The 10,570-nt window shown below is 39.0% G+C and overlaps 3 protein-coding genes across 3 annotated transcripts; all 3 read right to left on the bottom strand.

The window, feature by feature from the left end:
- Positions 1-315: 315 nt before the first annotated feature.
- LOC118407180 lies at positions 316-2,977 on the bottom strand. The gene is made up of 6 exons (XM_035807602.1): positions 2,956-2,977; positions 2,278-2,526; positions 2,014-2,088; positions 1,595-1,837; positions 1,378-1,476; positions 316-979 (listed from the first exon to the last, which is right to left on the bottom strand). The coding sequence occupies exons 1-6, from the start codon at positions 2,975-2,977 to the stop codon at positions 408-410; spliced, it is 1,260 nt and encodes a 419-aa protein (XP_035663495.1). The 3' UTR covers positions 316-407.
- A 1,369-nt stretch (positions 2,978-4,346) lies between these two features.
- Positions 4,347-5,927, bottom strand: LOC118406928. The gene is made up of 3 exons (XM_035807331.1): positions 5,788-5,927; positions 5,359-5,616; positions 4,347-5,233 (listed from the first exon to the last, which is right to left on the bottom strand). Exons 1-3 carry the CDS (start codon positions 5,870-5,872, stop codon positions 5,214-5,216), a joined length of 363 nt encoding a protein of 120 aa, XP_035663224.1. The 5' UTR covers positions 5,873-5,927; the 3' UTR covers positions 4,347-5,213.
- An 82-nt stretch (positions 5,928-6,009) lies between these two features.
- On the bottom strand, positions 6,010-10,063 carry LOC118407179. The gene is made up of 4 exons (XM_035807601.1): positions 8,941-10,063; positions 7,100-7,615; positions 6,122-6,241; positions 6,010-6,023 (listed from the first exon to the last, which is right to left on the bottom strand). The coding sequence occupies exons 1-4, from the start codon at positions 10,061-10,063 to the stop codon at positions 6,010-6,012; spliced, it is 1,773 nt and encodes a 590-aa protein (XP_035663494.1).
- Positions 10,064-10,570: the final 507 nt, after the last annotated feature.

Below are 10,570 nucleotides of genomic sequence, written 5' to 3'. Positions count from 1 at the left end.
GCTAATGGCTATATGCTATATGATATATTTTTCACATTCACAAATTATTCTTACAGTTTGTTGTCACTGTCACTAGGAGTACCATGCAAATAAACACAAAGATAGCATTACATAAAGTTTTATTCATTATCATTTTATCTACCGCGTAGGAAGAAAAATTACTACAAATCAAAGAACTTTATTCACGTTGCGTAATATGTAGATATGAAGATATCAAGTTCATAAAAGACAAGCGATTTTTGTCAAAATAAACATTTAAAGTTGTCGGAATGTGATGTCATCCATCGAGATTCTGTTATAACTTTTTATCAACATTTACAAGAACAAGCATATCTCTTGCAGTAGCAGTGTTTTGGCCTGTAGTACAAGAACAAGACAATGTGTTGACTGACAAGCAGCAAGGTCTTCTATGTACGCCTTGGTACTGGTACCAGCCCTGGAGGAATATTCCCTACAGGGGGTGGCAGTTTCTCCTTTGGGGCACTCCCCACAATCTTATAAAACAGTTGGTCAAACGTACCCTGTCCGTATCTCGGACTTTTCTCTATTGGTCCATAAAAATGAGCAGCTTGGAAAACCGTAGGAACGTCGTCACGATTGATTTCATCGAAGAAAACAGGAAGAAACTTTTCGTGAGCTTTTGGATTTGCTAGTTGGGCGTATATCACTTTGCCTTCAAATCTGACTTTGTACTCGGACGTGGCCTCTTCGTCCTTTTTACCAGTTACACATTGTAGATAGTTTGAAGTACAGATCATCAACACGTAGTCGGCCATGTGTAGTTCATCTTCTGTCCACCTGGTCCAAATGTTTGGTGGACTTTGCTCTACGTATTGGTCGATAACACAGTCCACTCCGCTGTTACGGAGTGCGTCCGACAGAGCCCGAACCCTCTCTCTCTGTAGCGCGATGTGGGAGTCACGTTGCCTCGATGTGCGGTTAGGATCAGTGTATGGGTCTACTGTGTAACTGATGAACACTGGAATGGACAGAGATGATCCATTTTATTGTTGTTGATAACTGTGATAAGATACATCAAGATTACATAATGTTTCTCAAATAAGAAAGTGTGCAAGATTACCCTCCATGCAAAAATCAGCTAATAAAAAGTATGCAAACCTTGCATGTACAGTGTACGTAGATGCACATGTGCGGTGTTATACTTTGATTATAGCTGATTTTTGTAGTCCCACTTTTTTATTCGAACCCACTTTTTTATTATTTTATTGTTTGAACCAATGCCGTGATAGCTACATGTTGGATCATGTTGGTCTTCACAAGTCAACATTTTTGATTGACAAGGGGATATAAAAGCCTATCAGATGGGTTGGAATAATTTTGTTTGATTGAAGAACCTACAATAGAAAGATGTCTTACCTCTCTTCTGTTCCGGGTTCCTTGCAAGTGGCAGTTGTGTAGACCTACTACCTGGTAAAGACCCCCTTGGTCTCTTGATCTTGAACTCTTCTTCGTGTTCTATACTCAAAATAAAACAACATTTTGTGTCAGTTGAATTTAAGATTAAACGAATGCAATCGACACTTCATAATAGGATGCCTCATGTTTATGTCATGATATGCATATTTTTTAATACCTATGATAGTATCCACAACGTCCATGCGGCCTGCTGTTTCAAGCGCTTCCTTCAGCACCTCTAAGGTCGCCCCCCTCCCTCTCTGTCGCCACTCCTCCAACATGTCCATACAGGCGTTCCGGGGGTCTCTGTGTTTGTAGGTGAACACGTCTATATCTGCCTCCTCAAAGTCTAGCGCACGGGCCACGTCCTTCCAACGGACACCAAGTTTCTCCTTAACCAGTAGGAATACTCTTCTCAGATCTGGAAAAATAAATATTTTATTGTACAACAAAATGAATGTCTGTTTCGTTCAAAACAAACTTAATCCTAAGGAGACTTACTTCCTAACTGCATACAGAAAAATGGTACTAAAACAACATACTTTTCAATCAAACAATCAATCAATCAATCAAAAATGGTTTACTATCAAGACTAACCTGTGGTTTCTGAAGCATGGAGACCATCTTTCTGTGGTCGCTTCCCCCCTGTCAAATGTGTACTTGTAGTTTTGCCTGTACACAGAATAAGTACAATGACAAGAAATGTGGATCATACATAACAACATACTAGTATGCAACTATTTCTTATATATAATCTCTCCTGGATCCCAGACCCAATAGATTACCGGAGAGTGTTAACAGTAGAGATTTGACAAAAACACAGAATACTGAGTTGTATGATCTGAGTTGTATGATACTAACCTTCTATAATATCCACCACATCCTGGTGTTTGCACCCCACCAGTGCGTCCTTCAGGATATCCAGTGTCGCCCCCCGTCCGTGCATCCCCACCCACAGGTTCAGGATGTCCCTACAACACTGGGTGGGGTCACCTCGTCTCGTCCTGTCCGTGGCTCGGATGTCCGGCGTTGGGATGTCCAGTCTGTAGGCTAAGTCCTCCCAGTCGTGTTTGGCGTTGTCCACAACGTCGTGGAAATATGTTCGTATATCTGGAATTGTTATGAACATGTAAGACCTAAGATAATCAAGTAAGTGGTACTTTTTCTAGTCCATTCAACTTGATTCTAATTGTTGTTACTCATTCAAGGCGTCCTTCCATTTTCAACTACGAATGATAATGTGGTAAACTTTATCAACTTATATTCTCTGTATCTTAGTTTGTTTTACTGATAACTATTAGGTTGTCTACAATGGGTCAAAGTTTCATTGACTGAATATTTCGTCGATCCATGGTAGAAAGTCAACCGTTCCACCATTGCAGCTAAACCCGGAAGTTAGATTATATCGACGTGCATTTTTTTTCGTTCAACGCAACCCATCCTACCGAAAAGTATTGCTGTCTCGAAAACCTTCCTTCCGCATGTGAAGCATTGACAATCACGCAGCGAGCTGGATTTTACGTTTATAATAGGCCTTACCTTGTTCTTGTGGCGACGCCATGGTTCAAACGTGTCGGTGAAACCACCTGCTGTCACGTGATCACTTTACCACCAGAGTTTGAGTATAAAACGGGACTTGCTATTGGACCGTTTTCGCAAGGACAGGTGAGGTCACCTGGCGGTCAGATCAACTTTTTACCTGCACCAAGATTATGTTTTGAGTGGCGCGTGTTTGTGGGTGAGTATGCCTCTCTCTTTCTATGTGTGTGTACACAATAACTCAAGAACGCCTGGGTGGATTGTCTTGGATATTTCGTCTGTGGTTAGGTCTTAAGACCTTGAAATGCAGATTTGCACTCGAAATGCACTCTGAACCTTGCTGTCAGTCTTTTGACTCAACCATGCGTGACCTAATAGTTTCTGTATTTGTCTCAGGATAAACAAATGTGCATCTACTGAGTTTTTTTTAAATTCTAGTCGTCCAAACTTTAAAGAGTGGTGTGAAGCAGGGTCAGCACGTATGCAAGGATGCCTGGTACATGTATTAGCTTCAACTATGGCGCATACGGTTTCATGATATGTTATATGAGGTTTGTTAGTACTTGTAGTTATGAGATGTTGTTGTATGCTTTTTTTATGCTGTCCATGTTTTCTGTGTGAATTAGAAGAATAGCTGTCCCATATGCAACAACTAAAGGAGTCAATAAAACAATACACAATAGTGGCTATTACTATATTCTGGATTGGAGCAAAATGCATGACTTGTACACTATACTATTAAACCTGATATAAACAAGTCCTGGCTATCTAGCACTATTCTTTGGGTAAAGTTTAACATCAATTCAACAGCCATTGATCAATCTGTAATTATCTAAATAAATCAATGCCAAATAAGCTTGTTGTGCTTAATAGGCCATGGGCTAATCTATGGCCCCGAATTTCACACATCAGTATCCTCTGGGATGGCAGATTATTTTTGAAGGTCTGTGCTATATATTTTGATGTGATAGCCATTCTGGTATGGTAGCTTTATACCAGCTATCAGCCCTCAAACCTTGTTCGTCCCGTTCGTTCGTTCGTCCCATAGCCTTTTTAATCAGTCGTAGGCTGATTAATCAGCCGTAGGGGCAGCACAACATGTTATGCTGTATCAATAGACATTTTAGTCCCCTGCCGGCGCCTATCTCCTCTCAAACCTATCACCATCTAAATGATCCGAAAATTTCGTGTCTTAAACAACTTGCCAACCCGTAGGTATCGACTTGTCTTCTGGCCCATGAACTATAAGTTTTGGTTACTAAACTCTAGTGCCATCTTAGTTACTACTGGAGGTTTACCTGGGACTGTCATACTCTCTAACCAACAACAAGGGAAGAGGAGAGTAAGGGAATACTGGTAAACTAACTAGGATGACACTAAGACTCATCACTAACTAAAGGTTAACAGTCATACAGGTAATAAAAAAAAGTTGGGAATAGTTACTTTGTAAGACATCGTAGTAAGGAATGTATACTTTTTGGTACTTTTAATGTGGACAGAATGTAATATATGTCACATTTACAATACAAGATGAGATTAGGTATGGGATTATTCAGGTTTGGACATGTCCACTAGCTTGAACCTCTGGACCTGGATTTTCTGTACCAGTACAAACTTTTATCAAAAACACAATATCACTTGAAAATATTTGTATACACTTTGGTAGAAAAGATAAACTTTGTAACACACTAATTTTTCCAGAACAATGTAAAAACTTTAAGTACAAAACTTTTAAATCGTTCCTGAATTGTTGTTACTTGCTTGCAGGCAGTGTGAATTGGGAAGGCACTTATTACAATAATAATTATTGTGTTTAGGTTCATAGAGAATTAATCAAAACATTTTGGCTTAAAATCTGTCACCTTTGCAAACCTTGGGCTTTAAAGAGGATGAATGTAAACTGTAGGTCGACTTACTTCTTAGATGAAGTTACAAATGTTGAGCAAAGTTCCAATGGTCCATGGACCAAGGTTTGCAAGGGTACTGTACAAATAACTTTGTTTAAAATACTGTCTATCTGAATGCTGAGGCAAGTGCGCACAGAATTATCGAGCAAAATGACTTAGGAATATCTGTCACTTACTCTAAATTAGTTCTGAGAATCAAACCTGCTCTAAAAAGTTGTATTATTTTTTCAACAAAAAGCTTGAAAGCAGCAATTTAACATATATTTTCTTGGTATAAAATGATATGAATGCCATGTTTGATGTTTTCCAACAGACTTCCTTCGCATATGTCGCCAGGAGACACTCAGCATATCAGCATACATCCTGCAGTTCTGAAAAACACATTAAGAACTAAGTGTTAGCCTATATAAAACTCACTCAGAAATAAAGTATATCCGGTAGCAAGAACATTTCCAAATGGAGAAAGGCTACAAAACAAGTCATATGCTGATCTTACCTGGGTATCTCCTTTTCAAACCATCCACGACATTCATCAGCTGTACTTCCTTCAAAGCTGACATCAGAACTTCTATGGTGGCACCATGCCCATTGTTCTTCTGCCACTCCTCCAACATGTCTTGGCACCTGGATTTGGCATCTCTGTTTCGATCACGAATGTTGTTGTTGTCTGTGTAAATGAATCCAAGTTGGCCAGCAAGGTCTTTCCAATATGTGCTCACGTTTTCCTTGATGAAATACAGGTACTTAGAAATACCTGAAAAGTAACAGTTTAATACTTACATTTTGGTGTTTACAGGGCACGTTCAATAAGTGAATAACATTAATTTTGTCCATGAAGGTTAGAAATCCATGCAATAAGATATGCAAGATAACAGCTTTGCAAGTATTTTATGTGTGATGCATGAGAAACTATAGTTATTTTCACCTCCTGCCCGTATGTCTCCACTCGGTCCTTCTTCTTCATCTCTCCGCTGATTTTCCATTAGTCTCTTCTTCTTCGTTGGCACCATGGAATGTGGTGAGTTGTCCCGGGATCTTTTCTGCAGCCCTTTGTTCCTGGTGTTGTAACCTACGAAACAAGAAACAGTGATATAACAAGATAGTAAGATTACTGAAGTTGTGAAGAGGTGTGGTTGAACACACAAATTTATATCCTTGGTACTCAGGCATTTTAAGGCGAAAATATAGAAATTGGACATCAAAACAGCCAAGGGCAGGAAAGAAAACTTGGGATAGAATAATGATTCTCAATGATTCACCTTGCTTGTCTTCTTCTTCTCCTGGTCGGTAGCTATTGGGTTGTGGAGTCTGTGGCACTGAAGGCAGGACTTGTCTGCTCTTTGGACTTCTCCCCTTACTGCACTTTGCACTGGCCAGAACTGATTAGGAAGTAAAACAATACGAGATGATAGTAATATAGTTCTTCCAACACTCCAACACTCAATAACTGGCCCTGAAATTCTCTAAGAATTAGCCAAAGAAACAGCTACACTTCTCTGTTGAAGGCCACATCCATCCAGTACAGATGTTTGATGACGGGCCAGATATAGTGCAGTAAGGGCATTATAATTTCAGTCCAAGCAGAAGTGGGAGGTGCTGTAGAGCATTGCCTTGCCGGTGCTCAGGACATAAACATAATAAAGAGAAATGTAGCTTGGGCACTCAAGCAGACGGAACCTGTACATGCTTATTGTATGACCCTGTTACAAAGTCTGCTAGATAGAGCAGAGTCTCGTCTCTTATGCATACCCTGTTTAAAACGTGCATCCTACCACACAGTTTAATGTAGACCTATGTGGTACCTTACCCTCCCCAAACAACTGTACTTGGCAGGTACAGCCATCAACAAAAAGGTACAGCCATGATTGTCTAATATACGTACTAACGCTATTTGTAACCAAGGGTTCAAAATAAAAGGAGTTTATTGTTCGTCCAGATGTTCGACAGGAATGTTAAGTTGGACTGTCCTTAGTGCAGAGGCACCTGCTTGTATGACTACTATGAGACTACTATTTACTAATGCATGCTCATGTTACCTTAGTCTACGTAATAAAATATATTATCAATCTGAGTCTGCTGCTGTATATATGATAAAAGTATGTAGTGAAGTCATATAAGAAGCAAATATACACTGACATCATGCAGAAAATTTTGTTGGTGAAATATTGTTACTATTACTGACTACAATCCATGCAGTGACTTTATGCTTAAAATGATTAGAGGACACCATCGCTCACCTTTGCTTGGGTTTCTGACACACATCTCACGGACAAAGTTACACAGGGTTAGTAGCACTGGGCTGGTATCACCATCATGTAGGGACTTTGCCACTCCAACAATGACTCCAAGGTTGCTACAACTGTCCCTCAAGGCTGCGAACAGTGGTAGACCTTGTGCAATGACCTTTCCTGGATTGGCCCTTTTTGCAGACTGGAATTCAGAAGCATCACAGATGCAACAATCCGAGGGTTCAGTCACTGCGACTTGAATCTTGGGATCATTGATTTCAGCTGCACAGGCTTCCACAAAGGAACAATGGGAGTTATCTAGTAAAGGCCATTTGGGGAGCAACAAATTTTCATGACAGCTGTTATCGTTAGTGGTTGTTACTGTCATGATGGGGACCACATTTCCTGGTTTGATAGTACTTATTTTGGACACGCCACGAAGGAGCAAGATGACGACAAGATTCTGACCAGGCAGCCGTTGCAGATCTTGTGCCAACTTGTCAGCTGCGGGTTTGCTGTCCCCACCTAGAAATTGATAAAAAGCAGAATTATCAATGGCAAATCGAGTTTAAGAATATGACATACTGTAAATGCATTTAAGTTCGCGGGGATTTAATTTCGTGGTAGCGGGAAAAATGACTTTTCGCGGTGGATTTTATTTCGCGGTAGCACCATGCACTGTAGTGTCTTACTGTTATGGAAGAATGTTTGCGGTGGTTTTAAATTCGCGGTGAAGCGGCCGCCGCGAAAACCGCAAACATTAATCCACCGCGAACATTTCTGCATTTACAGTACAGGTTGCATTCTGCAGGTTGACTTTCTTAAGTGGCTCCAAGAGTTGGGCTTCTGTACCAGGGTTGGACAACTCCACAAGCCCTATTGTCAGGGAAAGTGAAAGTGCTGATTGGGCAAGTGCATGACCTACACCACTTGCCTGATAAGATTTTTCAATTGATCATGAATGAGATTACCTTTTACAGCCATGACATCAGGCAATGGTCAACATGGAATGATAGAGGCAATAATAAGAATTCCATTGCTGGAAGTGAAAATGCATATAAAAGCGACATTTGATTTTGGGGCAAGTGAAGAATTGGTTTGAGCAAATAAATTTTTTATGTGCTTGCCCGATAGGAGAAGTGAATTTTAGAAAACGTGTCCAACCCTGTTGTACAATGCCTGGAAACAGAGAACAGTGGTAGACAACAGACATGCCTTCAAATTTGCAATATTCTTGTATCAACAGGACTAGAGAGAAAATGTAACGTGTAGCATTTACGACAAAGGTACTTTATAATATCAACATGTAACAGAAAGAATTTCAAAGAAGAGCTATCTACCACTCACAACCAAATCACAACCATGTACAGGAAGTTTCCTGCAGTACCAAAACTGGTCACCAGGAGGAAAGTTCAAAGGAGTTCATTGGCCTTTTTGTGGTGGCCAGTGAACTCCTTTACTGGCTTAACTGCTTCCCTATACTATAGCTTATGATACTATATCATGCCATCGCAAGATCTGCTTGGACAGCCTTGGAGATTACCAGTAAGCAACAAAATGCATAAATGCCTGCTTACATAATTCATTTTTTAATTGGTCCAAAGTCAAGATCACCAATTATTTTTCAGGTCCAGTATTTTTGGACCATTCCAGCAAGAAAAGTGGTACCCAGCCCTAATCCAGACAGCTACACATTGGTCACCAATACACATACACGCACACATACAAACACTTCCAAATATAACATATACATAACATATATAGTTCACTGCTTTGCCAGATTAGTGTCCATTGACTCTTACCGAGTATTCCCCGGACAAAGGTAAACTAGTGTTACATGTAATGCTCACCATCTGTATGCTGTGGCCAGGTGAAGTAGACATTCCAACCCGACAGTTTACAGATGTAGACATAAACATGCAATTTGGTATTAGTGACTGAATCAATTCCCACATTTATCTCTTTTAAGAGTTGATGTACAGAGTCTTTAGTTGGAAGTACAAAAGCCACTGCATCTCTTCTACTTTTACTTTTAGATTTGGGGCTTGTCTTTGCAGAGACAAAATTTGTATTAAACAAGTGTTTGAGAATATTTGATTGAGTTGCTCTTTTAAAATTTACATAAAAGTTGTCTTCACGCGACTCTAAAGTCAAAATTTTTTCTTTAAATTGAACCAGTATTTCTAATATTTCTGGAATGAACAAATGGATTTCCTTGGAGTTGTCATTTTTCTGTACATCTGCTGCTTTCATTGACAGTTGATAAAATTTCCTTGTACATGTATCTGGAAAGATATGCTTCATTAAATTGCTCTCTTTAAAAACCAAATTGATAGCTTTCTTTAGTGTTACATTTGTTGTTTTCATTTCAGACATTTTGTCAATTACACTTACAGGTTGTTCTTTAGATTCCAATACAGGTGTCAGTTTTATAATGTCAGGGAAAAAAATACAAAAAACAACAGTGAAAAGATCACAAAAAATATCTGATGGTCCTGTGTTTTCAATGTAGCCATTCATAACGCTAAAGATAATGTATAACTTAAACAAATTTCGAGTAATATCTATGTAATGTTCGGAGATCATTGCTCCTAAAATGTTATTAAATTCAATGTCATTTTCTGTAGATGGTAAGCATTTAAGGAATATCATTTTGATCATGAGATTTCTAATAATATGTAATAGTGTTATGTTATGTATGTTATCAAATTGTTTGTTGTCAAGAATTTTAGTTGAGTTTATTTGCTTATAAAAGCTATCAAATTTAGTTTCCCAGGGGATTTTGTGGTTTTCATCCTTCGGCATACTGTGTAGTACAATTTGGTCTTTGAAAATATTGACCGGCAAAGGTCCTTCACTGTTTTTAATTGTTGACATATATTCTTGTAACGTTACATGTATAAGTAAATGGTTTAAATCTGTAAACTGCCGTTTGGGCATGTCTTCTGTGATTTTTCTCTTTTTCTTGGGCATAATGAATACTGCAGAGGGAACAAAGTATGTAACGTTGAATGCATTCATTATTACAGATATATCGACCGAATACTAGTAAATGTCAAAAAGTTAAACAAAATGTATTTTTACGATACCTTAAATGTAGTACAGATTGATGTGGTGCAATTTTACGGTATGAATGAAATTGAAGTGTCTAACAATATCACAAATATACCGATACAAATGTAGCTGGAGCTTTTCTAAGAAAAGATTACAAGGGGAAGCATTACGAGGGAGCAAAGTGTGTGTGACAGACCTAAAATTTGAGGCAAAATCACTTTCAGTCGACTGTGATGGGGGAGGGGGGCGCTTTAGTCGAGTGATAAACTGAGACTAAAAAGTAAAAGGGACTAAAAAATTACACCGACCAGGTTTGTCCGGGGTCTAAAACCTTCCCAGCCGTAGATATGGATGATTATAGAGGTGACGAAGTATAAAACAGAGAGCTGATTGGGTGAAAAAAAAAAAAAAAAAAAACTAAAAGAA

The sequence above is a fragment of the Branchiostoma floridae genome, chromosome 19 (assembly GCF_000003815.2).
Source record: "Branchiostoma floridae strain S238N-H82 chromosome 19, Bfl_VNyyK, whole genome shotgun sequence".
In the NCBI taxonomy this organism is placed as follows: Eukaryota; Metazoa; Chordata; class Leptocardii; order Amphioxiformes; family Branchiostomatidae; genus Branchiostoma; species Branchiostoma floridae.
This window is presented reverse-complemented; position numbering and strand designations above follow the sequence as displayed.